This window comes from Patiria miniata, unplaced genomic scaffold, assembly GCF_015706575.1.
Source record: "Patiria miniata isolate m_02_andy unplaced genomic scaffold, ASM1570657v1 HiC_scaffold_20, whole genome shotgun sequence".
NCBI classification, from domain to species: Eukaryota; Metazoa; Echinodermata; class Asteroidea; order Valvatida; family Asterinidae; genus Patiria; species Patiria miniata.
In genome coordinates, this window is record NW_024037059.1 from 2,340,780 (window position 1) to 2,368,659 (window position 27,880).

The 27,880-nt window shown below is 40.7% G+C and overlaps 2 protein-coding genes across 4 annotated transcripts; one reads left to right on the forward strand and one right to left on the reverse strand.

Moving 5' to 3' along the window:
* Nucleotides 1-31: 31 nt before the first annotated feature.
* Nucleotides 32-17,216, reverse strand: LOC119727442 (ATP-dependent DNA helicase DDX11-like). Of its 2 annotated transcripts, none has more exons than XM_038199319.1 (23): nucleotides 17,123-17,216; nucleotides 15,965-16,204; nucleotides 14,818-14,927; nucleotides 14,156-14,270; nucleotides 13,733-13,819; nucleotides 13,389-13,568; nucleotides 12,783-12,890; nucleotides 12,598-12,685; nucleotides 12,017-12,228; nucleotides 11,296-11,448; nucleotides 11,088-11,134; nucleotides 10,117-10,309; nucleotides 9,493-9,531; nucleotides 8,805-8,943; nucleotides 8,532-8,654; nucleotides 7,815-8,000; nucleotides 7,561-7,664; nucleotides 6,914-7,132; nucleotides 6,160-6,266; nucleotides 5,332-5,416; nucleotides 4,438-4,513; nucleotides 3,626-3,780; nucleotides 32-571 (listed from the first exon to the last, which is right to left on the reverse strand). In XM_038199319.1, the coding sequence occupies exons 2-23, from the start codon at nucleotides 16,181-16,183 to the stop codon at nucleotides 509-511; spliced, it is 2,808 nt and encodes a 935-aa protein (XP_038055247.1). In that variant the 5' UTR covers nucleotides 16,184-16,204; nucleotides 17,123-17,216; the 3' UTR covers nucleotides 32-508. The 2 variants fall into 2 exon arrangements, with proteins under 2 accessions (XP_038055247.1, XP_038055248.1); XM_038199320.1 differs by having other exon boundaries at nucleotides 17,078-17,204.
* Nucleotides 2,173-27,583, forward strand: LOC119727443 (neurochondrin-like). Of its 2 annotated transcripts, none has more exons than XM_038199322.1 (18): nucleotides 2,173-2,535; nucleotides 18,845-19,020; nucleotides 20,096-20,195; nucleotides 20,304-20,451; nucleotides 20,793-20,941; nucleotides 21,290-21,417; nucleotides 21,650-21,709; nucleotides 21,838-21,910; nucleotides 22,053-22,222; nucleotides 22,665-22,850; nucleotides 23,298-23,413; nucleotides 23,668-23,926; nucleotides 24,488-24,614; nucleotides 25,242-25,325; nucleotides 25,663-25,821; nucleotides 26,041-26,139; nucleotides 26,831-26,942; nucleotides 27,097-27,583. In XM_038199322.1, the coding sequence occupies exons 2-18, from the start codon at nucleotides 18,865-18,867 to the stop codon at nucleotides 27,146-27,148; spliced, it is 2,178 nt and encodes a 725-aa protein (XP_038055250.1). In that variant the 5' UTR covers nucleotides 2,173-2,535; nucleotides 18,845-18,864; the 3' UTR covers nucleotides 27,149-27,583. The 2 variants fall into 2 exon arrangements, with proteins under 2 accessions (XP_038055250.1, XP_038055249.1); XM_038199321.1 differs by lacking the exon at nucleotides 2,173-2,535 and adding an exon at nucleotides 17,567-17,798.
* Nucleotides 27,584-27,880: the final 297 nt, after the last annotated feature.

Below are 27,880 nucleotides of genomic sequence, written 5' to 3' on the forward strand. Positions count from 1 at the left end.
AAAGTGGAATTTTTATATCAATTTCCAATGATGGTCAGCTGACCATCGTTGGTCATAACTCAATAAATATTTACCCAATTGGAAAGCATTTTTCGTTGTTGAAAAGCTGATGACATATACTCTCTAAATGTGTATTGATATCTGCAATGTATTTTTTTAAAAGCTGTGAAAAAGAGGGGGATTTGATGGTTCAGATTTTTTTTTAGACACTCTGTATCCCCAAGAGCAATTCTTTAAATTCAATTCTTTAATGCTGTTCATAGATAAGCCAGGTAAATGTTATTTCAACGAGATACAAAGTAAAGCCCCTTTAGAGCTAAGGATGTTACACAAGGGAAGACAGTTAACTACAAAACAACACAATAAATTCAAAACTGACAGTTTTCATTGAAAAATGTGTATAAAATTCTTCAGCAAAACTTTATTAAATAAGTTTTCGAGCAATTATTTTTAAGGCACGTGACAAAAAGGACAACGATATTTTGGGACGTGCTGGGCATCACTTGTACTATACTGGACTCGGGTGGCTCTCAGAAGTTGGAGTTGCGCCTGGCCGCTTATTTACAAAGAACTGTAAAAGAACAGAGAAAAACAAAAATCAACTTTCAAATTTCTCCCAGAATTCTGGCATGTAGGCATTTATGTTTTACTAAAGATTTCTGAGCTCAGTTGGGGAATGATGCACATAATCATTCATAATCACTCATAAGAAATACAATCAGATGCATCCTTGTTTTTATGACATGCCGTTTAGTCCATGGTTTAAATCCGCACGTCATATACAGGGTGAGTAAAAAAAACCTGCAATAATGCAAAGGAGCAGTGACCGATTTACATTGTTGTCTAAGAAACGTCTAACAATTGCATAAGAGCACAAAATGTGTCCCCCAGAGCCGTTCTTTCCATGAGGTCTAGAGCTGAGACATGCATTGCTTTGCAGGGTTGCCAAGTAGATGGCAGAGCTGCAATTGTGTGAACAATGAAGGACACAGTCACTATAGTATAGCCCATAGAAACTTTGCATTAACATTAAGTTCATAGTGAAACAGAACAATAAAGCTTGAGCTAAAATTCAGTCAGTTTTAAATCTAAGGGAGCGATGGTCGTGTATCTGAAACCTGTAAACACTTTTGAATTTTTTAAAAATTCGCACAATATGTAACGGAGCAGACTAATGACCAGCCTGGCAGCTCATGCATGATGTCGATGTCGCTGTATGGTCTGATGATACCGTTTTCTCTGATTTTAGTCTTGACTATCCAAATTTCCTGAAGCATGTTCATGTCCGTCGAGATCGTAAGTGGTCTTACTGAGCTGAGGTCACCTCAAGCTCCACTCCATTTATGTGAGTTTTAAGGGGATTGAAGCATCATCTGCAACATCAGCCGATATTTGAAGAAAAAAAAGTTAGGGCAGAAAAAAAAAAAAACCTGCGTCGCCGCACCACTTTTGGGGAAAGCTCCATACCAGAAACCAGAGCCTTTTTTTGGCCTTATTGCAGTTTTTTTTTACTCACCCTGTTGTATATATATAAATACACAAACACAAGCACAGTCTATGGCATTATCTAACAATAAATCCCCTTGCAAATCAAGCAAATATGTGTGGGTACAAATTCATCGCCAATCGCGATATCGCAAGCTAGAAATTGGAAGTACTCCAAAAGGACTTTTCGGTCGTAAAAAAAAAAAATCATCGCGCATGATTAAACACAACATGTGGTTAAATTGTTCAGCACAAGGACATCACTTTTTATGAGCTGTATACATTACTGTTAATATATTGAAGCATTATCTTCTTCATATCAGTTTATTCATGAAGCGAAACAGATGTTGTTTTTTTTATAATATTCTAATACAATTCGCCGCTGTTTCTTTCTAATATGACTTTATTTACAGAGAGCATCAGTTCGTTTGTTGCTCCTTTAACATAGCCCAATCTTTGCAGAGTTGGAATTTTAGTGGTTTTCAATTCACAGGTATTTTTCAGTTTTCAGGGTACCCTCATCTTTAAAAATAACTACAAACTACACACACGTAAACATTGCGTGTACATGTAAGTGAACAATTGAAACGCATAATCATTACATAAATGCACAATCTACAACCTTGAGAATATTCAATGGCTGGTGCCTTAAGAATCTGCCATATTTGCATAATTAGAAATTCTAAATGGGGTTTGATAGGGGGGCGTTCGTGTTTTTCATGAAATGCATGACTGTATATACTGGAGACATAATGTTTATTCATTGGAAGACAGGCTTAGCAATGTAACAGCGAAATCTCGGTATCATAAATCCTTGTGCTTTGGCAAACTATAGACACACACAGTCTGATGATCTAGCGGAACGGCATCAGCATTCGCTTCCAAAGAGTCTATTGTGTTAGAAGTTATGATTCTGATTTTGATGCTTCTTGTTTGAAGACGTCAATAACGACTGAAACGAGTTTGACATCAGGCTTGAGATACACTAAACCAAACCAAACCACAGCTTTTTGGGGGAAAGACAATTAATCGCGGCTAAAGAAAGCGGAGGTAAGATTTCATCATTTCTTTGTCAAAGTCTTTTTTTTTCAGTTTTTAAGATTGAACGCTATCGGAGCCTGTGACTTCAAGAACTCACTCCGCTTAACGCATTGTGAACTGGCTCCCTGCTTTGCATTTGATAGATGCAGCTTTATTGGTAACCGGTGATATTATCAACTTTAATGTGGGCTGGTCCAGTGGTCTACAAGAATTGACCTATCGCCGTTTGCGAGTCAGCAACACCACTTAGACAACCCTATGGAACTTTTGTGCGTAAAGTTTTGTTTGCGCATTCCGCGTCCATTTGCATCTCATGTAATTGGACAATATTTCACAAGCTGCGATGACGTAATTCTACCGCGATAGGTTTATTGACTGCTTCGAGTGGTGTAGTAAAACTAGCCTCCCGAGGTGATCCATGGAGCATTCTATTTTCTTGAGGCAAAGCCGAGGGAAAATAGAATGCTCCATGGATCACCGAGGGAGGCTAGTTTTAATATAAAACTCGAAGCAGTCAATATTTGTTTTGTAACACCTCTCCCACAGATTCTGCTTGCTTTTAAAAGATAACTGATCAATGTAATCTAAATGCAATTAAAGCACATTTCTATTTCAATACGAAATTAGTTGAAAATTTACTTGAACTTTTCCAAAGCACCCCTCCACGAAAAGTTTGAACCCAGCTCTGCAGCGCTAGTACTTGGAAACAATACCTGTAACGCGCAGAGCGCAATGGGCATATCCGTATGCTTTTGCACACAATACCGGTTGCAATGCGTATAGTACCTTCGTTGCTATGCGTATTATACTTTGGTTGCTATGCGTATAGTCTTTTTGGCCATGCAAAGCAAGATAGCAAAAATAGTGAATACCATGTGACTCGCTCTCGGCTAATCAAGATACAGAATTTGTGGGTGAGGCGTTATAATACTCGAAAGGGAACTAAACTAGTCCAACCACCACTGGGTAAACTTTACTCCCTAATTTAACTAACTAAACTCTGGACATAAACCTTACTACTGCATAACAAGTCTGCAAAGACTAGAATCACGCAACCATGTTTTTTGTAAGACAAAGATATGAGATGCTTGACACTCACCTTGCTCATCATGGCAAAGGCTGGGCCGAATCTGGGCATGATCTGCATGCGATTCCTGATCCATCCCGGCAACTTGCCCTGCACCGACGGCCGGGCGTACCGCTGGTCTAGCAAGAGGATTGTGGCGTAGTCTCCCTTGTGGCGGATCGCCCTCCCTGAGATTAAGACAAGATATCCAGCAATTGATTCAGTGTTGTTGCCAAAATGTTCTTGTCTCTTTCTCCATTATGTCACAGGTCTTGTACTGTAACTCTGTCTATCTTCAGGTTGTTTTATTCTTATAATTGTGCATTCATAAATACCTAAAACAGTTTATTCATTCCTATAGGTCACGTGGCCAGTTTTTAAACGGTTGATAAAGACCGGCTGGCTGGTCTTAAACATTTTTCCAGTGTCACATGAAATTTTGACTCCTGTGAAATCCAGTGCCTTTTAGTTACCGTTTCATTGGTTGAATGTTCACAAACCAACAGAAATTCACTTTGTTCAGCCCCTTTTTTGTAGTTTAGTAACGTAACTTCCAGGCATCTTCTGTGAGAACAATCCACCTAAAGGCTTTCACTTTATAGAATAACAGCACAGAGTTGAGGAAGACACCCCTTAAATGAAACGTGAGTTATCGTGGAATCACCCAGATTTTTTTTTTTTCATTTTACTGTTGACATCAATTAACAGCAGTCATTTGCTCTAAAACAATGTTGAATTTTTTTCACAGACCCTCGGCAAATATTTGTAATTTATATGGTCAGTCTGTTTGTGTGTAATTGAGAAGGTAAATGATTTGCTCTTCGGTTGAGGAAGGGGTAGCTTACCGATGGATTGATTGACGGCTTTCATGCAGGTGTTGTCATAGTGCTGCTGCCCAGCTGACTTGCCGTCAATCGGAGGCTGAAATGGAGACAAAAGTTTTCGACGTTTAATTGTGTGAAGCAAAACTTGCAAGGCAAAGGCTACAACGGGATTTGAGCCTTTTTCAAGCCAGGGCCAGATGGAGTGTTCCATAGGCCCTAGGCACCAGTGTTCCGTAGGCACTACTCCGCCCTACGCACCGCCACCAATGTCACAGCTCTGGTAAGCGCTGGAGCCTTGCATTTCATGTTGATGCTGAGCTATGCTAAGCTGTACTAATTAAGCAAGCCAGGCCAAAGTGACAGCTATAAAAGTCTGTACAATGTATTCCATGTATTGGGTTAGCTACCAGTTATTACAGTGTATTACATGTATTGCTTCCAATTATTACAACGTATTACACGTATTGAGGTTCGCAGTCATCTATGTACTAGCTAGTTTGAAGCTTTCCCAAAATCGAAAACTCAGAGAGAGACACTAGAACGTTTCTTGTGTCTGTGTGGATTTGTGTGGGTGTTCTCTTGTATGGCATTACGATTGAGGACAGACCCACAAAAGGATAACAAAAGATCCTTTCAATTCCTCAAACGACGGTGCTTTTGTTCGAAACTGTCCTGGATCGTACGTTTCCGTGCTTAGTCTATGGGAAAGTGTTAAAGTACAGGGACAAAGGGAAACACAATAGGTTGTCCTCAGGCGTATAGTAAAACACGACTGTGTGTACATGTTTGTGTTTTGTGGCACACTGGTATTTTTGTAGGCCCTCAAATTTTTCGTATGCCCCAAATACTTAGTAGGCCCTAAGCCCAGTGCCTACTGAGCCTACTGGATAATCCAGGGCCGTTTCAGACACTTACCATAGTAGCGTTGAGGTAGTCCATCTTCTCCTTGAGTTCAGGAGACTTGATATTGGCATAGGGAAGCCCGACCATTATGACGCACCTACAAATACAATGAAAAACAAACCAACTAATTTAAAGCCATGATATTTCAAAACCAGGTTACTTGTTGAAAACACCTTAGATTTGTTTTTGTCCTTGCATAAAAATTTCATTTCTTCGTCACAAGAAACAAAACTTTCAATGCCGGTGGTTTGCGAGTCAGATAGAGTCCAACAAGTTTAACTGTCACTAAATGCCTTTCCTTCTTTTAAAACAATATTCGCCTTCAGCAGACACAACTACTTGTATTGTAGGAAGACATCCCTTAACTCTACGTATGAATTTGATGAATTCTGTAAATTACATAAAACAGCATTCCACAGGTGCTGAAAATACAGGGCAGTTTGAGCACTTTATCCCTAACGATCCGCAACCAGCCAAACTCCAACACCAGGGTTTGTTGGAATCTGTTAGGATGAGTACTGCACTAGTAAACTGACCATGCTTTGGGTGGTATTAGGCATCCCACTAATAAACAGTCCAACTGTTTTATGTGCACAGTTGACCATATGGTGTTGGGATTTGCAAGGATGAGGAAGATTCCTAGTAAATCACCCGAGGGAGTTAGAGTTTTAAGGAGTAGAAATAAACAGATCAATGCCATTTGCAGCATTCATCAGGGCTGATCTTTTTTTGGAACGTGTCCAGAAAGCTTTAGAGCATTTTTTACTTACAACCATCAATCCTAACATTGAAAACTGCCTCTGCCAATGAGCTTAATGTTGAGGTCCTAACCATGCTCACCTGCCGAGGTCATCAGAGAAGTTGATCCCCTCGCTCATCTTGGCTCCTACCACACACATCAAGATGGCTCCATTCATGGATCCAGGGATACCCCCTGAGCTGCATCTCTGATCAAGAATATTACAAAGAAACGATAGGTGTCAGATATTACGCCATTGAATTTTCTTTTACATTTTACAAGAATTTAACTCTCCTATGCAAACCATACATTCTGTACCAAGTTGTCCTTTTAGTCCAAATCAATCAGGTGACTATTTTTCAACAGTTAAGAGCTCCCAGCCTACATAAAGCAGGATTGATTGGCTTGTGCTTTGACTGCAGGTGATTGATAAGCCAGCTGTGCCCACCAGTTTCCTGCTATTATCTGTTGATTGAATTTGACTAGTCAGAGTGCTTGCTTGAAATATGATCTGACTGTTTATGACTAGCCTGTGTAAAAGGCATAGCAGGCAGAGGATGGATTTTTGACTGCCTGTGACTGTTTTAACAGTAGCAGGAAGAGTTAACGAATCTAAAGCAACTTCTTTGGGTATTGCTACAAGCATAATCTTTACATAAATGTACTTTTGAGTGTAGACCAAATAGTCAATACAGATTTCATGCCATTCTCGGGTTAGAACCTGTTGATGGCTAAATGCGATCCAGAAAATGACTATAAGCCCATTGATCAGGGGTAACGATACATTACACATAAACTGAACTTCCATCCTATTACAAAACAGTACAATTCTTATTACTATTAAATTTTATTCACCTCGATGAAGCTTGCGTACTGTCCGAGCACAAAGTCAGCCTGGCCGGCCTTGCGTGGTTCCCTGAAGACGCGCTTGCGCAATTCAATGCGCTTGATCAGACCGGTGCCTTCCCAGTGGTTATACAGACGCTTCTCGTAGTCGTAGGATGGCAGGAAGCAGACGACACCGCCAGGAACGACGTTGGAGACGTTGGCAAGAACACGCCCCACCTCATCCATCTGTGAAGAGAAATTAATTATTCTTTTGAACTACGTGAATGAAGACTGAAGAAAGGGAATGTGGTATACTTGTTTTGGTCTGTAACTCATCAATCATAAGGTCAGAGGTTCCAATCCAGCTGCTTGTCACATTGTGTCCTTGGGCAATCCACATTATCGGCATTTACTGAGGTGTAACCTTCGATGGACTGGCATCTCGACTTATTCTCAGACATTGCTTGCCAAGCTAGCTGGAGATCAAAATTAGCCAAGAGCCATATTGGCTCGCAACAGCCGTTACTTTCTGACACCCCTAAGAGGGACATGGCCACTTTTTAATGATAATAAATAATAAATTCTTAAATGAAATGTTAAAACACAGTAACATGTCCGTAATAACGGGGTTAAAACAGAATTTAACCGAAATTTAGAAAAATCTGCGTGCTCACCATTTTCGGCAGGTCACGTGACTGGTAGGTGAAATCCAGCTCGATACCGGAGGGGCCTTTGGCCAACGCTATGGGCAGCAGCTGCTCAGGTGGGATCACATGACCTGAAATGACCAATAGAAAAAAAGTTAATATACAAAAAAAACCGAAAAGGAAATCAGTACGAGTCCACAATAAAAAATAAAAATACTTCAAATTAGGTGCCACCTTCAAAATGACTATACAGGATAACCCCCATAAATCCAAAGCCTTACCACACGAGAACTCCACGATTTTGCCTTCATCGACACCCCCGCAGTACAGCAACTGCTGCTTGAACTCATCCACTGGCTGCATGGTGCCGCCAGCGACGATCACTGCCCTGGCCTTCTGCAGCACCTCGGTGAAATGCACGGCAGGGTTGAGCAAGAGGAACTTGATGCTGGACTTGCTGAGAATTTCTGTAAAGGACCGAGTAAAAGGGAAAGGCCCAAGTGCTGTAAACTGAAAATTACTGTACATGGTGTGCTTGAGAGCAATGTTGAATTCGGCTTTGGTTGAAATTTGGTTCTCAAGGGAACTTTCCTGTCCATGTAAAAATCTTACTGTATCCTGTGGCTTTGTGTCCTCTAGCAAGATAGTTTGCAGTGATTGTCCCTGTTGAATAAGGGCTTACTTTTCAGACCTTTTGATCCTCACTGAATTATTCACTAACGTACAGAAATAGAAAGACATTTCACAATTTTGAATGTCAATAATTATCAAACGAGCCTTCCTTGAAACTTTTTTTGGGGAGGGCACACCGTAGATTATATCATTCATTATGAAAAATGAGGCTTTGCCTCGCACACTTCATGGAGGAGGTGGCTTTGCTGCCTGTAGATTGCTTCGTGGGCAAGACAACTTGTGAACAACTCGTGAACACACAGACATACATACCCATGCACTTTATATTATAGCAGTGATTAAGTCAACGTTCTTATCTGGCCTACCTTGTTTATGAATGACTACACGTCCATCCTTGTCAGCATTGGTGAGCGACAGCAGAAATCCCTCAATGTGCAGGAGCGGAGACGAGAAGGTCTGCCATTCATCTTCTCTTCTCTCGTTTGTTTCTGAAACTCAAGACAAATCTCATTTTAATTCCCCAAAAACCAACATCTGTCAGTAGTCTCTCAAAGATTTGTGATTAAAAAATAGTTTCAGGTTAATCAATATTCGCAGCAACAATTTTACATTTTTTTTCTAATCTGAATATTCATCACCTGTAGAGGGCGCTGCTGGCTTGTCTTTGGGTTTCTGGCTGAGTTCTTGCAGGAATCTAGTCATGGCAGACTGTTGTGGGGTGGAGTTAGCCTCTGCTATCTTCACTGAAGGTTGGTAACGCTCAACAAAACCATTCAGCTGAAAAACAAGGGGGATATGATGTAGGTTTAAGCTGAAGTGAAGGGATTAAAACTTGGAATTAAAACAGAAGTGTCTTTGTTCTACTATGATTGAATCTTCAGTGAATGTCCCGGGCCTTCACGCGATTGAATTCCTAGTTACAGCTCTGTGCTTTGTGCACAGAAAATGGGTGATTTACTCTGTAACCAATTCTTTAGGAGTCGGAACCGAGCATAGCGGGTACCAAGTTCTTGATAAGATTGGTCTTGCGGTTCCGGTTCTCATATCGGACCGGCTAGAACCGGGTACCCGCCGGAACCACCCAATACTAATTTGAGTTGCTTTCAAAAATACAAGCTTTTTTTTACATGTACACATTTTGATCAGTCGGTTCTAAAAATGTGTTGAAAACCCTAGCCAAGGTGCCATTTTATTAGTCTGACTGAGCACAATAGTAAATATTTCGTATGAGGAACCATGAAGAATGTACAAGAGAAATTTAGAAAGCTGAAGAATCTTTGGGACTAGAAATTACTGCACAAGTTCCACAGGAATCTAATTCATTACCTTTCTGGAGATCTTGCTCACTTCACAATATCTCTGTAGCTGTGAAACAAAAAGGCAAACAGTGTTGACATGGGTATTCACAGGTAGGTTTGACAACTTAATTAACTTTGAACGGTTAATATCCTTGTGGACATCCTTCAGAAATGTTGATTTATGGCTTTGTTGTGGCTGTGCTGTTTTTATATTTTTTTTTCATCAAGAAATGTTGAATAAAACTAGCCTCTCTTGCCTTTATCCAAATAATAATAAATTAATAATAATAATAATTTTTTTTGGGGGGGGGCCTAAGGAATTGCGAAGGACACAGCTACAACGTGGTCGAGCCGAAGGGACGTCAAGGCGCCTCAGGCAGCTGCAATACGACCCATGTATAACCACGGAGCACAGCCAGAGATCAAAAGTGTTTGATTTTTGCAAAGGGAAGAAAACCGGAGGGCTAGGCAAAAACCTCTCATGGCACAGGAGAGAACCAACGCACAACTCTACTCACATATGGTCCGAGCCGGGAATCGATGCCAGGCCACAGTGAGAGGCAAGCGCACCAAGAACAATTTTTGAATAACCGATTCCCAAACTACCCGGAACAGTACAACCGAAATACTACACAGGAATTACAGATGATACCTTGAAGAGATTGATGTTGTCAATCTGTGTAGCAAACAGGAAGTCGTTGATTGTAAACAGCTTGCTGGTCTCTGGGCCTGTCTTCTGAGTGTCAGGCGGGCAGTCGGCTTTGCCTCCGAGGCACCGGATCCAGCCAGATAGAACCTGAAGGATCTGCTTGATGTACATCAGGTTCTTTGCCTTTAGACGACTCCTACGAATGTAGAATGGGAAGAATTACTTCCTGAATGTTGCTCATATAACCAATGTAGTACTCCCAAACCCTGTTTTTTTCTTATAATTTTGGTCATTTGATGGACAGAGCCCAAGTACCATTACTTAAAATTTGTGCAAGTTCCAAGATTGGACAATTGTTTAGTTGCGTACACCTGGAATTTGTTGTACAGGCCGAGTCAGAATGATCTGGACCCAAATTAAAGAAAATATTAAAAACATGTAGCAATTATCAAAACAAGTGCAAATGGGAAATGTTATAGGCTGGTGTTTTGGACATGTTTGGTGAAAGTTTCATGTATATCCATGTACCATTTTGAAGAAAAGCGCTAGCAAAGAACGCACGCTAAAAAAACTGACCACGGTTCCATGGTTCAACAAATTTATTGAAATCGCGTACTGATGTGAAGCAGTGTAATAACAAATAAAAACCTAGTCATGGTGACTGACTCACTTGAAGTTATCGACACATTTAAAAAAGGCAAAACCAATTCCGTGTGCAGACTGGAAAATGAGCCACTTCAATGAAAATGGCATACCTCCTCACCATAGCCACTTATTTGAAAAATTCAAAATTCCTATGGAAGACAAGGTAATAACCATTCATATGAAACACTCAGATTTTTTTCTCAATATACTCTAGTTGCCACCAAAAAATAACATTTTTTTTTAGGGACTCAAGCTTCAGCCACAAGAACTCATGCTGCAGCCTTCAGTTAGAAATATTTATACGTTTATAAAATATGAATGTCACCAACCTGTATTTTGTCATGTACTGACTGAGCTGTGAGTGTGCACGACAAAGCTGAAATGAAGCAAACATATGATACACAAGTTTTAAAAAAAAATTCTTCCCCTGTTTCACCAAACAGTATTATTTGCCTAAGATGGTTACCAGTAATACAACTTTTATGAGAACCAAGTAATGGTTGTTGAAGACTTAAAAATTTGAAAATATTTCCTTACCTGGCCTCCGGTTACCTCCACACTGTAAACATTGGAGATGGTTTCTATAAGATTGTGTGCTTCGTCTATGATGACAATGTTTCCGTCTAAGCGGATGCCGCAGGCCTTGCGAGTGGATGCATGGAGAAGCGTATTATACGGCAGAACAACAAGCTAGGAGAAAAAAAAGACGCAAGAGACGTGTCAGTTTCCGGCTTGTTTCCAATGGAATAATAAATTGGTTCCATGCTGGAATATTTTCGAAAATGGAATATCTTTTGTTACATGAAAATTCCTACTTTGTAAAACGAATACTTTCCATTTTCATTTATTTCTCTTGTTAGGACTAACTTTTTCTTTGCAATGTCTCTCATTTGATTTGTACACAAGTTCCACCTGAGGACAAGTTGCCAAGGGAGGACCTTTTGCCCTGTTCTACAAACTGTTTGTTCAGTGTCCTTAATCATAACCCAACTGCATGTTTTGTTGGAAACTGTTGGAGTGGGTACTGCACTAGTAAACCGATTATGCTTTACATGGGGTTAACAGGCATACCACCATAATCAGAGTCCACAGTTTGGGTGTTGAGTTTACCATATGGTGTTGGATTTTGCAAGAGTGAGGAAGGTTCCTAGTAAATCACTAATAAGGGGTTAAGGTTTGACAGCACAACACAAACATGCACAAATGGTCAAGAAATACCTTGAAAGCAAAACAGACAAAGTATCAAAAACTGACCAACCTCGGCCCCTGGGACGGCGTACCGCGTGCCGTAGTACGGGCAAGCCTTCAGCTCTCTCCCGACGGTCAGTAGCTGCTCTACATCGAGCACTTCCACCACCGCCCTGTCCTTGAAGGCGTCCATCTGATTTGCCGCGTAGAATGGGCAGCCTGAGGTGGCGCCCTTCTTTCTCTTGGACTTGCCCAGGTCAACATCTTTGTCTCTACTTTTCTCTGGTGGAATGAGATTCACAATACAGTTTTTAAAAAGCGTTATTAGAAGATCGATGTAAAGGAGCGTCTTTAAACTCTGAATAAACCTCTTTATTTTGGAGTGCTTTAGCATTGTATTTTGCCTGGGAACATTTGTCAGCAATTAAAGGAAGAGTAGATCATTTGCAGCTATCCAAAAAGAAATTGACGAAATTATTGTTGAAAAGCTTACTTAGTTTAAAGATAGTAATGGCACTAAACTCCCTGTGAAATTATTCTTTCTGGCATGCTGTCATTTTGAAGAAAATAAAAGAAGGTAATTTCCAAAGATGTGGGAAAAGTCACTAACTAAAAGTGGGAAAAGTCACTAACTACAATAAATGTAATCACCTTTCTTCTTCTTTTGCATTTCTAAGCATCGATCGTTGATCAGACTCAATGACTTTAGTTTCTTCACAGCTTCGTTGATGCACAAGTTCTGTATGAGAAAAACATGTAAATGTTATTTTCCAAATAATCACAGTTCGATGTCAAAAAATCAATGATATCATTTCAACAGTTTTCTATTTACTAACCTGTCTAGATCCTAGAGTCACCACTTTGGTTGTTTCGCCGTAAGGGCTCTTCTGAACCTCATGCACAAACTGACTCAGCTGGGAATGGGTACGGCTGCAGTAGAATATCTACAAAGAAATGAATAACAGAGAGAGAATAACATGCAAATGATGTATGTCCATGAGCAAGCCACTTCGCTGTAATTGCTGACCTTCAACCTTGAATAAAGGGTTTTGTTTGAGAGTGGTCAGATTTTTTGTATGTTTCATTAAGGTGTGATTTTGGAGCAAGTCTACACTCGATTTCAAGAAACTCATAGTAACATCCCAGAGCAGGACGCGTCGTATCCCAACGATGCATCACAGCTGCGACGCGTTCCTGCAGGGAATGTTTTTTTGTCCTTGAGCAAGACACTTTGCTACGATTGTCCAAACACATCAAATGTATCCCATTCAGATATAGTCAGTCCCTATGACCTACGACACAAGATCAACTTTATTTACATATTTCATATTACATATTACGGTCAATATAAAGTTGCCCATTTCAAAATAAAGTTTCGTAATACTGATGTTAAATTCAACAATTCTCAACAGTTTCTCTACACCCTCACAGTTTCTTGTTACCTTGGTAACGTGAGGCTCTCCCTCTTCCTCCTCATCCGAGTCGCCTGACAATCTCGTCTCCTCGTCGCTATGGTAATCGGCCACAAGGATGCTCTCCTCGTCAGAGTCTGGTGGTTTGAGGATGTTTTCGTTCTCGTCTGAGGGACAGGGCGGGTCAAAATCATCTGTTGGAGCAAGTCGCTAATGAAAATAGAAACAAATGTCACAAAATAAGATATTTAAACTTTTTCAATAATTACCATAGACTCGTTGCGAACTTAAGAAAGTGAATGGCAATTTTATCCTCCAAATCTTAACGAAACTATGTAACCAATTAGAAAGATAACACCAGGAAAGGAGGATACCTTGCGTTTGACCATGCCCTTGTGTTTCAGGTCTTGTCTCATCTGCTGTAGCTTAGACTCTCTCTTCAACAACTGCTGCTGTTCCTCCTACAAATAAAAAAATTATAACAATGTTTGGCATTCCAGTATCCATATATCTAGCTATACTTAGCTACAATTATACCAGGCCTGCCAATTTTGAGTAAGAGCTGATAGTGAGAATTTGGCGATGGAGCTTGTTCATAACTAATGCGAGCGCAAAGCGCAAAGCCCTAATGGCATAGGGTTCGGGGCCCGCTGAAGGGCCCCGAAATTTTTTGGATTCTAGATGCTCTGTGGTATGTGATCTGTTTAACCAATTTTTTGGAACAAAAGATCATCATTTAAACATCATTTTCGAGGGTGTTTTTAGCGTTTTCAAAAAAACCTAGAAACTGTACTTACCCTAAGCAAGTTAGCCTTTTCCATCTGAGCCCGTTTGTTGTCAAACTCCAGTACCCAGTCGGGCTCGGTGCTAGATGATGGCTTGGGTGCATCGCTCTTGCCCGAGCTGGAATTTCTGTGTCGGAAATGAAGCACCTATGATTAATTTTCCATATGGGTTATGCGTTCTGGCAACCGCGAGTCACAACCATAAGTTACATTGCAAAACAAGGTTTTTCTGTGGGATTTTGTCACAAAAGTACGGTACACAAGCACAGCATAATGTCATGACAAATACCGCAAATATGGGCAGAAACCCACAGCCATGGATTTAAAAACAGAAGATTCTTTATTGTGAGTCGCATTATAATTCTAAGCAATGCTTTGCTCCCCAAAACCCTTCTGAATAATAAATGCAAGTCCAGCAATTTAATTAATTAGGTCTCTCTCAAATGACGTCATTTCCTACAGACCAGCCACGTGCATCAGCATTTTGAGCATCAACTTGCAGAACGCGCATCGGCTGCGTCGTACTTGGAACACATTTCAATCAACAAGAGCGCGTGTTTGGAACATTTTCAACACTGCACAATGCATGCTTGACTGCGTAAAATACGCAGTTGCAAATCTCCTACAGAGATGGCCGTCTTAATTGAGAGAGACCTAGTGTCGGTTGCACCTACCCTGTTGTTTCTGTTTCCCCTTTAAGTATAGCCTCCACTTCCAGCCGCTGTTTGTCTTGGTGGTCATTCAGCCACTTCAGAGCACCACAAATTAGGCTGAGGGACTTGCCCTGATGATGGACAAAATACAAAGCAACATTGAAAAAAGGCTACATGTTACGCAGAAGAAGTTTTATAATAACTAGCATTGGAAGCAAAACAAGGAGATTTTGACAAATCGGGAAATGACTGTTTAGTTCATGGAGCATCAACGTATTGATACAAAGGTCCAAGCTAATTTGAGTCCCATTCCTGTAAATTCCTCCTTTCAACAAAACCTTGATTGAATTTGCACGTAAGTTCTGTTTGAAACAGAACTTACATGCTCTCAATTCCCCGTTGTTGTTTCTTTCATAAAATAGCATTGTAAATATAGTAGAGTCCCCTAACGTGGCACACTTCAACGTTTCCCTTGACTTTCCTCATGCAGTGTTGCCAAACCTCATTGTTGACAAACTTCAAATTCATTCAGTTAAATACTGGTACTTTTATGTTAATAATGCGTGCTGTTGAACCTTCATGAACAATTTCAGTGTCATGAAAGTTGGTCCCAAATTCAAAAAACTGTGGCGTCCGCAAATTCGGAACAAAATCGGCCGAGTGTTTCCTAACGTGGCGCACTTGAACATCCCTTGTTAACATTTAAGAATTTCTTTTAAGTTGACAAATTCTGATAAACCATTATTATCTCCACTCACATACCCAACTGGAAGTTTGTCAGAAAATTGTTTTCTTATTTTTGGGCACATATTTAATGGGGGTCATTGTGCACTTCAAAATAAAATCGGAAAATCACTCCAAAATAAACTTCTCTGTTAACTTTGTAACGGGTGGGCAAACTCAAGATTTATAAACGGGAATGTTTAGAGCTTGATGAAATTTCACTTACTGTGAAATTTGAGGTAAAACCTTTGCTCTAGCAAGGCACTAGACTACAAAGGTGAAAAATCAAAGTGCGCCACGTTAGGGGCCGCATCACGTTAGGAGACATCAACAATACCAAACAGTGAATATTGGAAAAGGGTGTCCTATATAATTTCCACGGTCAGAAATTATCAATTCAGAAATGTGCAAGAATTTGGTCCGTGTTACATGTCAAGAAACTTACAGTTCCAGTTGGGCTTTCAAATATCCCAATCTTGCCTTCCTCGATGGTTGAATACAGTCCCTTCATGAAGTCCTCTTGTATGGGGTAAGGGGTGAACGGAAACGGGAAGCTCTGTTGTGGTTTGGCGTCGTAGCCGACATCCATGTCATCGCAGCACGAAGACATGGACACATCGGGGTTCGCGTTTACAGGTGTACTGCGTGGTTCAGTGGTTGCCATGGTGTCATATAAGTTTGTAGCCTGCGTGTAAAAAGCAAAATCAAAATTATGAATTTATAGTCGGAAGCTACTTTGTCAATCATTTGTACAAAATCTATTGGAGTTTTGAAAATATTTTCTGAAACTTTTCTACTACTAGAAATCTGGCGCGTTTTTTTTGTGGGAGGGGTGGGTTAACATTTTGACGTACTGTTCACGCATGACTACTACTCATTGCATAGTCAAGACATGAAGCTTTTGGAAGAATAATGAAAAAAATTGTCAACATTGATGGACAATTGATTGATGGATCATAAATCAACAAGTTGTAAGGCGCGATTGGACAATCTGCAAGATTGGTCGATCTACAAGATCAGTCAATCGCGCTGCACCATCAATATCGGTCGATCATGACGCTATCGGTCGATAGCGCTGCCACCAGTCGAACACCTGTTCTTTCTAATTCACGGCTCTGGGGGATTTTTTTTTTACGATAGGCCTTAGTTAGTCCCACTGACTGGGGCGCTAGACATGCTAGAACTCCTTTTTTGACATTTGGGATGTTGGTCTGTCATGGTCTGTCGCGCACGACAGACCAACATCCCAAATGTCAAAAAAGGAGTTCTAGCGCCCCAGTTAGTGGGACTTCCAACATCCCAAATGTAGCTTGAATAATTCCAGCTCCAATGCAATGCTCATCTGGAATTCGGCATGAGCGATGGAGTTGGAGTTACTCAAGACAAGGTCAAGGTGGGATAGATGATCGAGTGGCGGGGTAAAATGCAGCACAGTCACTGACAGTGCACATCTTGCATCTTGAAAGTTGAATCGGTTATAAATCCAGCAGAACGCCCTTGAAAAAGGCAAAGCGTAAGTAACTAAGTTTGTTAAAACCAACTAAAAACAGGAAATTACTTTTTAACTGATCTTTCATACATGATACATGTCAAAGGTACGTACACATCATGTTGGAAGGAAAATGAACCCAAATGATAAATGTACATGTACACTGCTGTCATGACTGTACACACACAACACTGGCGCACGAAAAGCGCGCGCCTTAAATAGTACATGTCAAGCGGCGTCTAGACACGATTCTACGATTTTTAGAAGGTTAGAAATAACATTATTTTGCATTAATAATACAGATTATGCGTCATTTTTTTTACTGCAAACATTATTATTGTAGATAAATAATATATTTTTGCAATGCAAAGTAATATTCTCGAGATTGATGATCGTTTGAGCTTTGGTTTTATATACAATTTACTCCTTTTTATTACACTTTTACCTATAGTTAAAGTGGTATCGTCTCAACAAGTCAAAGGTCATGCCCAGTCTGGAAAATAGAGCATGGTGCCAAGTCGTAAATTTGAGTGTGTTCCAGTAGCAGTGGGTCTATGTACCATACCGTACCGTACTTGGCCTGGTTGAGAACACATTAAATAAGACATGATAGGATCTTTGTTTAATGTTAGGTTGATCGAAGAGTTGCCGGGTTCTGTCATTTTCAGTGAACCATGGATTGCTATCGTTTATCTTCTGCGATGATATTCCTGTTTTTTGCTGCTGTGTTTGCGTGGATCGTGATGTCTTTTCTCAACAGACAGATATTCGGAGTTCTCAACGATCTCATGTAAATAAATGACAACCACCCCGGCACCTGCCACTGCAACAGACATTGCCACTGCCAGATCGCTGATTGTCAATGACTCGATCACTGAATCAGTTAACGCGATCAATGCCATTCCTTCGCCTCTTTGTGCGTGTGGCCCTACATGTCTCCATTAATCGTGTTCATGTTCAATTTCAATTGTCACTTCGGCCTATTGCCCCGGCACAATTGCAGAATACCCCGCCACTCAATCTATCCACCTCGTAGCCGGCTACAGAGTCACGGTTGATTGCCTAGTCAATAAACCTTCTCAGCGCTACTTTATGTACTATGCGTCATGCTCCACTGCACTCCCACTCCGTATCCGCGAAGCCGCCAACAGGGTGGTTGGTTTGGACTTAACATTTTTCAGCAACTCCCAATCCTTTTGTGTTGCTGATTCCAACCTTGTAGCCAGAGATTTTAGGGGCATATTTCCGAGTTGCGGGGTATTCTGCAATTACTCCGTAACGTCAATAGTAAAAGCCAGTTCACGTATTATTCTAGCTGTGCGAATACTGACATTGTATACTTTTTGTAATTTTAAATAATATTTAGGCCTATTCAGATTTTACTTAAGGATATTTTCCCGTTTTTTTGTACATTATTTATAATATTGTGAAAATATAGATTTTCAAAAGAAGGCAACTTCACACTTGTATATAAAAGAAACATTTTGTGCAGGTCTGTGCATTCCTTTCTTCTTATTTCATTTATTCTATTATAATTTCAATTTGCTACGTTATCTGCAGCAGAAACTGTACTGAGTGTCGCTCAGTGTTGCAAGCAGGCTTAAAAATTGGCAAAACATTAAATTGTGGGGTGAATGTGTTGAGATTAAAACGTGTGTTTGGTCAGGCCTGAATACATGTTCCAGATCCGCAGAATATATCTCATTTTATAGGCAAAATAAACTCAAGCCAAGGATATTGAGATATATGTACAGACTAGCCCTAATGACACTCAGCAGAGCTTTCTTTCTCTGAGTGTCAACACATTATTAACTTTGTCTTCTTTTTCATTTCAAGGGACAAGACTGATTTTTAGAATGGATCAACAAGGAGTTCAAACAAATGATGTAGATATGGAATCCTGTTCAGCCAGCTCAGACGGCCTGCCACAGCCCACGGAGAGGGTGGATACTTGTCTGCAAGCGCTGGAGAGGGCCAGCTCCGACACGGAGGTCTTCGCTGCTCTGCTGCTGGTGAGATGCTAGGATCCCTGTACATAGGTTGAGGGGAAGCTGTTCCAAATCCAGGGAGACCAACAATTAGGTTCCTTTTCCCTTACTGTGCCCACCTCAGTTTTAACCAGTCGAAGGATCAGACATTTACGGGTGCAAAGCCACACCATGAACGTCTGATACTAACATGCAAATTGTATGCGACCCAGCGCGCCAGTTAATCAGAGTCCACTTTAGAAACTGTGACAGCGTTTCGATCTGAAATGTGGACTTAGCTGTTGGTTGGGTTACGAAACGGGTTACGGAAGACCTGAGAGAAGGCGCCCGCTGAATGGTCAGAATCTGGATGTCAAGATGCAGTCTTGTTTTGCATAATTGATCGCCGAATCAGCGCGAATATTCATAGACGCTTGTGTGCAAGCAGCTATTCCATTGACTAAGTTTTGGCAGGACATGCATTGAAATTTCTATTCAAAGCATTTTTTGTTGCAAAAGTACTGCCTTTTTTCTTGTAAGTTGATCTTTTTTTATGATCCAAATGATTAACACAAAGCACTAAATGGCAAATACTACTGTGGACTGCTGTGGCCTCGTGGTCTGGAGCATTGAATTCGTGGTCTGCGGGTAAAGCTGCAGGTTGTGGGTTCGAGTCCAGCCTGGGGCTATGGTGCCCGTGCCCTTGGGCAAGGCACTTTGTCACTCATTGCTTCTCCCCACCCAGGAGTAGATGGGTACCTGTTAGGGCAGAGATGGTTATTGTGGTTGATTTTAGCTGCTTTGTGCCGAAATGGCAGCATCGAGCTGAGATGGTATTTGGAATGTTTCATTGGCCCAATGACCAGGGTAATAATGATGTAGCGCCTTGAGCACCAAAACTGGTGGATACGTGCTCTTTATAAATACACACATTATAAATACACACTACTAAACCTGAGTAAAAGTAGAATACATGTATATTCCATTTTGTGGGATCCTATGGAAACCCATAGTTAACGCACCGACCTTTTGCAATAATATATATTGAACTCTCACTGCAATTTACAGGTTTTAAATCACTGTATTTCATTCATGTTATTTATTTTCATTGATTCAAAAGGTGGCAAAAATTGTACAGGCAGAGAATACAGACGCTGCAACCAGAAAGCGAATCTTCGATGCCGTGGGATTTAGGTTTATCAACAGGCTACTCAAAGCAGGTAGACCCTTTTTTCTGACTCCAATTTCAATTTCAGCAGGCCTGTCTTTTTTGTTCTCTACATGGTTCATGGTCTTAAACCACACTTTCTTTTAATTTGTCCCCCCAGCTGCAAAACCAGATAAAAAGGAGAGTAGCACGTACCGCAGCCTGGCCGTGACGCTGCTTGGCTGCTTCAGTACATCACCAGAGTTAGTCAGTCATCCCCAGATGGTCAACAAAGTACCAGTTTTGATTGAAGTGATTCAGGAAGCTAGGTGAGTTGACAATGAGAGTGCAGAGCAACCCTATTTGACAAAATAAATAAATAAATATTATTAGCACGTTCATTTATCATTTTAAGTTTTGTTGAGGTAAAAAAAAAATTGCACCAGAAAAACTTTTAAGCTTTGTGGACAATGGAATTTTTCAGACATTCCTTAAAGGAATGAGCCCTTTCAAGGTCATTGATTGACCTCATCAAAGCATTTTTTGTTGTTGGTTATTTGAGTTGATTTGAGTGATTTGAAATTAACGGGTGCATTTTTGTACAGCTGTTAATACGCTTTTACTGATCAAAATGTAATTACAGAATATTTTGATTTGACTTTTTGATCAGGACATCGGTTGAGGACAACGAGAAACAGACAATCGACGATGCCTATCAGATACTGGTTACCATGGCGATGGAGGAATCTCCAAGGAAGGTTCTGTGCTCGCCGGAGGTCATCTCTGCATTGTGCGGGATGATGCAGGGCTCATTCTATGGTATGTCCACTATCATTCTTATCAATTTTTTCTGCCTACCATAGTTTTAGAACATGTACCAACTTTAAACATGGAGTATTTAATTAGAAAGAGAACTTGTGAAATGGTCAATATTTCTCAATCAAATAAGCCTATAAAATATTCCCAAGTCATTAGGACTAAGTTAGATTCGAATATTTTTTCTTATTGTTATTATTTTTTTTAAGTTGATCAAGATAAAAAAAAATTGGTATTTGGTCTTTAATTGAGCAATTTTTCAACTTCCGCAAGTAAGGGAAAAAAAGTGAATGAATTTTGAATATTGCGAAAATATTTTTTTTTTATGATTTTGTATTTCTGTTTCATTAGGTTGTGATAGAGCTGAGCAAGTTTTGTTGTTATTACTCCACCACTGCGGCCAGCATGTCTGGAGACTCAATAAGCCACACATGGATGCGTTACTCTACAAGCTGGCTAGCAAGTTCAAAGAATGCCAGGTGGGTAAACAAGTCTTTGTGGTCAAGACACAGACTATAATCTGGTGACCACAAGTTGAAGCCAGTTAAAAAAATTCATAAGCACAAGTACAAGATGAAAACTTACAAGCATCTGCAAATTGTGAGAAATTGGCACACTCGGATCACAGCAGAATTGTCCATTAGACCAACATTGTTAACCTTTCAGTGATATTTTAATAATTTGACTAAAATATCTGTATTTGTTCTACAGGATGAGGCAAAGTTCCAAGTGTGTGAGACTCTGTCACGGCTGCTGTCTGCCTACCCTTCAGTAAGTCTCGAATATCGAAAAGCTTTGTCAAAAAGTTTACGCCATTATTCTGTTATGCTCTTGTCAGTTGCACAGCTGTTTCGCAAGTTGCCTCACCCCCAAATACTGGTACCCTGTTTTCACTGCAGGTCCCTATGGAGCAGTCAGAATGGAGCCCACTCGTATTCCGAGGAGTCAGCGATATTCTCATGAGCAAAGTTTGTAAGTAGTTGTCGATCAGTTCTGCGCATTAGCCGAGCAACGGAATGAGCCATTTGAAGGTTAAAGTTAATTTGTGAAATGTGATTCAAGGATGAACAGGGCGTGAGAAGAGGAGTAATTTGATACTTTTATATTTCCACAGCTGAGAAGCAACGAGACCCAGCCCTGTGCCTGGCGTCTCTCATGGTCAGCCACTACGGCATGAGCTGGGCTCTCGGACCCAATCGCCTGGACAAGAAATTCCTTCTCTTGCTCATCCACCTGGCTTGCGTGGAAACTAGAATGGCACTGGAAAGCCCTGACCACCAATATGTGAGTTTTGTTGAGTTATTTCTTAAGGGGCCCCTGAAATGTAATTTTTTTAAGCTATCCTTGAAATGCATCTTTGTGTCCAATTTAAGTTTATTTTCAAGTTGCATCCGTCCATTTTTAAGGGGAGTTTGGTGCCTTTTTGGTTTTTATGCTAATGTAAATTTCCATATTTATGACAAAAGTGTGATGTCATTTCAGGCAGAAACCTCAATGTTACGGCTATTTCAGTGCCAAACTTTGCCAGAATTTTGGATATTTTGCTGTCTTAAATGTTCTTTTCTCTGGTAATTTGGTGTGTCAGTACATTACAGTAAGCCAATGAGCAAAATGATGATTATCAGCATTCCAGACTCCAACCAGTCTTAAACATAGTGTTTAAAACCTCCAAAGCACACCTTTATTCCCTTATTTAAATATGTTAATTCTTCTACTCGCCTCCCAGAGAACTTCCAAGGAGTCGGTCCTCGTCTCCTGCTTCAGTCTTTTGGAGCAGTGTATCGAGTACCTGACATGTGGTCCACCCTTAGCCCTGGATGACAGACAGGTGGTTCAGCTCCACACGGCCATGACAGGTGCATTCGGTGCCGTCATGTTCTATCTGCAAGGAGCTCAGTATCAAGAGTCCTGGGTGAGTAGGCAGGCTGGTTCAGAGTGATTTAGAATAATTGTAATATCTGACTCATACGCATTGGTATGTAAGAACTCCAACTGAGTTTCATTGTGCTTGTGTTCTTGGGCAAGACGCTTTACCACAATTGCCTCTCTCGATCCAGGAGTGTAAATAGTGACACACCATGATGTGATGTGAAGTGTATTGGTTTAGAGTGATTTAGAATGATTGTAATATCTGACTCATGCGCAGTGGTATGTAAGACCTGAGTTTCATTCAGCTTGTGTTCTTGGGCAAGACACTTTACCACAACTGCCTCTCTCGGTCCAGGAGTGTAAATGGGTACCTGTAAGGGAAGAGACCAGATATTGCTGCAGAGAACAGATAGCATTTTTCTTTTAAATTCTCACTGTTGACTTCATTTGGAGGGTCAATAATTCTCTGATATGTTTTTCTTCTTATCAGCCTGATCAGCCGTTAGTCGTAGCGGCCGTCAGAGTCCTATGCGTGTGGTTGGCTGAAGAGACCACAGCGCTCAAGGAGCAGGTCTATCAGCTCTTACCGTTCCTCATCAAAGTTGTGTAAGTTGAAGATGCTGGATACTTTTGCAAGACACAATTCTTTATGTTTGAGGTAACATCATGACACAAATAAGCAAGGACAAATCAGCATGACCTCTTAAAGGAGATGGGATGGTCTCTGGAATGTCGTAGGGACATGAGAAGGGGGAATAACGACGTAAAGTCCTGAGCACCATGTTGGTGGATATGTGCATTTTGTGATCTGATATCTTTTAATTATCCCACGTTGTTCTTCCTTTTTTTTTTTTAAATAGTGACAAATCCTTCAAGGAGGTGACAAACTCTAGAAGCCATGCCAACGCTGCGGCCGCCGCCTCTACCCCGCAGCAGAGCCTGAGGAGTTTTGCTTCCACGGACCTCCTGCGTCTTCTGTTGCCCGCGCTGTGTCACCTCACGGCCGAGGACGAGCCGAGAGCCAGGCTCGTGGAGGAAGGAGGGATCGAGCTGCTTGGGGAATGCTTCAGCTATCACTGGAAGAGATTCGTGGATGGCGACGAGGATGGAGATTCAGAGGTGAGTCTGTTTGTTTGTCGATGGTTGGTTGGTTGGTTGGCTGGGCGATCGATTGGTTGGTTTATCGGTTGTTGGTTTGTGAGTTCGGGGGTGAGGGAGGGGGGGGGGTTGAAGAGCTTCTTAAGGAGTGCTTCATTCACCACTGTAAGCTATTTGTGGATGGAGACGAGGATTGAGACTTAAGAGGTGAATTCTGTTTGTTGTGTTTGTTGGTTTGTCGGTTGGTTGAATTTTTGCAAGAAAAGCTTCCTGGGAAAACATGTAGTATCCATATGCCACTTCTTTGGTTGTGTACAAAGTCTATGGAGACTTGAGTGCATTTTCAAAGTATTTTCTAACAAAATTGGAAATGTTTCTCAGTTCCAGATTCATGTCTTTTGAACATTTTTGCAATCCCTTCATGGAGATAATATATGATGACAAAAAAGTGGCATCAGGATCCAACATATTCTCCGTTACCTGCTTTGAAACTACCACTAAGTACACACTAAGTACACACTAAGTTTCGTATTTTGTGAAATAACATTTTAAAGTTTTATCCTTCTCTTACCTTATATGCAGATTGCCTTGACAACGCTGTGCAGTGTCTTCCTGAACGTGACCTTACAGGATGCAGAGGCTGTCCAGAGTCACTCCACAGTCTTCAAGGAGTTACTGTGTCTTCTGGCTGCTGCCTTAGCACACACAGGTACAATAAGGCATACTCCATGAAAAGTATACAAATATTGAGTGGCTCAGAGTGAAATGGGAGGAATATTATCGCAAGGTAAAGTTTGGACTTCTCCATTTCACAAGGCGAAGCCGAGTGAACTGGAAAAGTCCAGATTTTACCGAGCAATAATATTCCTCCCATCTCACAATTTAAAGCCACCCAATTTTTGTTTTATATAACTGACATATAGATCCTTGTCATTTGATATATTTGAACTTTTATTTCAATACAAAATCGGTGGAAAATGTATTTCTCTCTTCCAAATCACCCTTTCACGGAAATGTTTGAACCCAACTCTGTAGCGCTGGCTTTTTGGAACAATACGCGCTGCGCGCAACGCTGAACGTGCACACCAGCATGCATTTGCACACAAATACCGTGTCAATGGAAGCCCAGCGTGAATGGGAGCAATAATGAAAGTCATGTGATGTGAGTTCCACCAATCAAATGACAAGGATCTGTATGTCAGTTATATAATGATGCTTAACAATCACACATTTACTTCTCCGGGGCAGTAGTATGCATAGACTATATGGGTTGCATGAACTAGTGCAAACTGGTGATTTGTATCAGTCGGTAAATTATTCTTTTGATTTTTTTCAGTGACTAATACAGAGCATCTCATTCTGTCGTTCAACTTTGCGGTTCTTGGGTTGACCCTCCTCAGAACGTTGGCACACCATGCAGGTATGTATGGGACTAAACTCGATTTGACAGGATTTAATCTTCGATTAAGCACTTTTAGAATGCCTTTAGTTTGTCTTGGGTTATATTGTCACATGATACTGGATGGACGTCGTGATTGGCTCCTGTTCATGAATGGCGATTGGAACAATACCTGATAATATTGTCTGCATCGTTTGAGCACATTAGGGGACCAGCCAACATACATATGCTTTATATTATGAAAGTGGGTCACTGGTACTTGGCTCGGATTTATTTTCTGTAACGCTGTACGAAAATGCATTCAGCATCTATGTACATGCTTTATAGGTGCCAATGTTTGCATTATTTTTTTCCATAGATACTCAAAATTTATCGGCCATCAAGAAATTTGTGGGCCGAACGCTGGACCTGTTCAGGGCCTCCTTCCGGGTTGCCAGTGATAATGTACACGAAGTATGTGAGGCATACCAGCCATATTGGGCTGACGTGAATGAACTGTGGCTTCTTGGCATACAAGGTTAGTCAAGAACATAAACAGAATCATGAACATGTTTCATGTTAGACGTTGTTAAGAGATTTAAGGGCAACCTCGTTCCCTATGGGTACGATCTTGCTGCGCCATGTTAGTTCCAATCATGCCTTGCGCGATCTTAACCCTGGAATGTATCACAGAGCGTTAAATTGACCCAATATTGTGAAAAATTATTTGAAGAAAAATTTGATTTTTTTTTTACAGTGCTTTCAGAGTGTCTGATGTGCATACCCTGGCTTCCATCCATGTGTTTGCAGAGTGGCTATCTCCAGCACATCATTGGGCTGCTCAAGATTGTTGTTGGTAAGGCAGCCAGGCTACGGCAAATGCAAAACTGTAGGGCAATAGAGTGCACAAAATTACCTAGAATATACGGCCAGTCCCATGCTTTTGTGTTTTGAGGTGCGATTTTTTGCTCAAGTCCAAAGATTAGTTGGAAAAAACAAGTTCATTATCTCATGAACATGAGATACACAACATGAAAGGCAGTGTACAGACTGCGTTCGGTGAAAAGAGCTCAATATTATACGAATAATGAATGTTTGTGAGTGCAGTGGTAAGAATAATTTCATGAGGTGAAAGATGGAATTTTCTTTGCCGAGTGGAATGGAACATTCCATCTGTCACACGATGAAATTATTCTTTCCATTGCACGAATGTGAAACATTCATTATTTGTTTTATACAACACCTGAATAAATCCTCGTCATCTGATTGGTCAGGGCTGCCAAAAGTGTTGTGCGGCCGTGCCGTGCATTGGGAAGAATCATTCAATGGCACGTGATCAACGAACCACCAATCAGATGACGCCTTGATGGGGATTTATTCAGGCGTTGTATAAAAGAGTTCAATGCTTTTTTACCTTCAAGACAAGACAAACTTCACAGTATTTAATAAGATGAAACCTTTTGAGGGCTTGTATTGTTAAAATTATTGTTGTAATAGTGTATGAATTCCATAAACAACTTACTTGTGTCCCCCATCTTGTATTTCAGCTGGAACGGTTGAGGAGGAGACTATCATTGTGTATAGCGCCCTCTTGGGGTCAGTCGCAAAGACCGAAGTAGGAGCCCAGTTGAAGCAGATGGGAGCCCTGGACATTGCAAGGTAATACAGTATCCACAAAATAAAACCCAGATATAAATGTAAATTTTAAAGAATCTAATAAATATTTTCAAATAAAATAAAGATCATATGAAACACCAATGTGTCCTCTTTCCAATGGTTTACTTGCAGTATTTTATCTTTTGTCTTGCATCAGGAAATATAAGATGGAGGAGCTTTCCATGAGCCTGCAGATGGACTCGAGGTGATTGAACGAACCCCAGCAAGATAGCTACTGCTCTGGGTCGGGGTACCAGACGGGGCTTGGTCACCATGGCAACAGATGTCGGAACTTTCAGTCGTAATATTAGTAGCCAATCCGTTGACATGTGGACTCTTTAGTACGTTAGTATGGATAACCGTGGAGATTACATGAGTGTATCTACATCAGCATGTGCTATTTGCAACGTTGGAAAGCTCAGAGCGCAAGAGCATGCCGTGTCGACACATCTATATAGTGAGAATCTTCTATTGGGTTTGCGCACTACCCTTTGGTGGCAGCATAATCAACATTCCAGCGATGCAGTGGGCAGCTTCTTGTGATTATGTTGTGCGTGTGGATCATCTGTGGATATTTTAGACTGCCGTTGAAACCATGCAAAGTCTGTATATGTAAAGAGTAGAAGAAAAAAACTTATACAAGAGTGCGTAATTTGATGGAATTCAAACGTGGAATACATCTCTGTCTTGCCCCACGTAAGACTGAGATGTCTTACTCTGCAGTAGTTACAAAACTTTCATCCAATTTACGGAAAGAATGTTGCATCCTGACGCCACTTTTTTATCATTATGTTATCTCAATGAAGGTCAGTCATTGCAAAAATGTTGAAAAAACATGAATTTGGAACTGAGAAACATTTCCAATTTTGTTAGAAAATACTTTGATGCGTAGACTTTGTACAGAGCTAAAGAAGTGGCGTCTGAATACGACACTTTTTTTC

What these genes read in the sequence shown, in the direction of transcription:
- LOC119727442 (XM_038199319.1), bottom strand. Translation starts at nt 16,183, where the DNA reads ATGGCAACCACTGAACCACGCAGTACACCTGTAAACGCGAACCCCGAT. An exon ending in CAGTACATGACAAAATACAG is followed by an intron (nt 10,310 to 11,087) that starts GTTGGTGACATT and finishes CTACATTCGTAG; the next exon opens with GAGTCGTCTAAAGGCAAAGA. An exon ending in AGTACGCAAGCTTCATCGAG is followed by an intron (nt 6,267 to 6,913) that starts GTGAATAAAATT and finishes ATTCTTGATCAG; the next exon opens with AGATGCAGCTCAGGGGGTAT.
- LOC119727443 (XM_038199322.1), top strand. Translation starts at nt 18,865, where the DNA reads ATGGATCAACAAGGAGTTCAAACAAATGATGTAGATATGGAATCCTGT. An exon ending in AACGTTGGCACACCATGCAG is followed by an intron (nt 25,326 to 25,662) that starts GTATGTATGGGA and finishes TTTTTTCCATAG; the next exon opens with ATACTCAAAATTTATCGGCC. An exon ending in GGAGCCCTGGACATTGCAAG is followed by an intron (nt 26,943 to 27,096) that starts GTAATACAGTAT and finishes GTCTTGCATCAG; the next exon opens with GAAATATAAGATGGAGGAGC.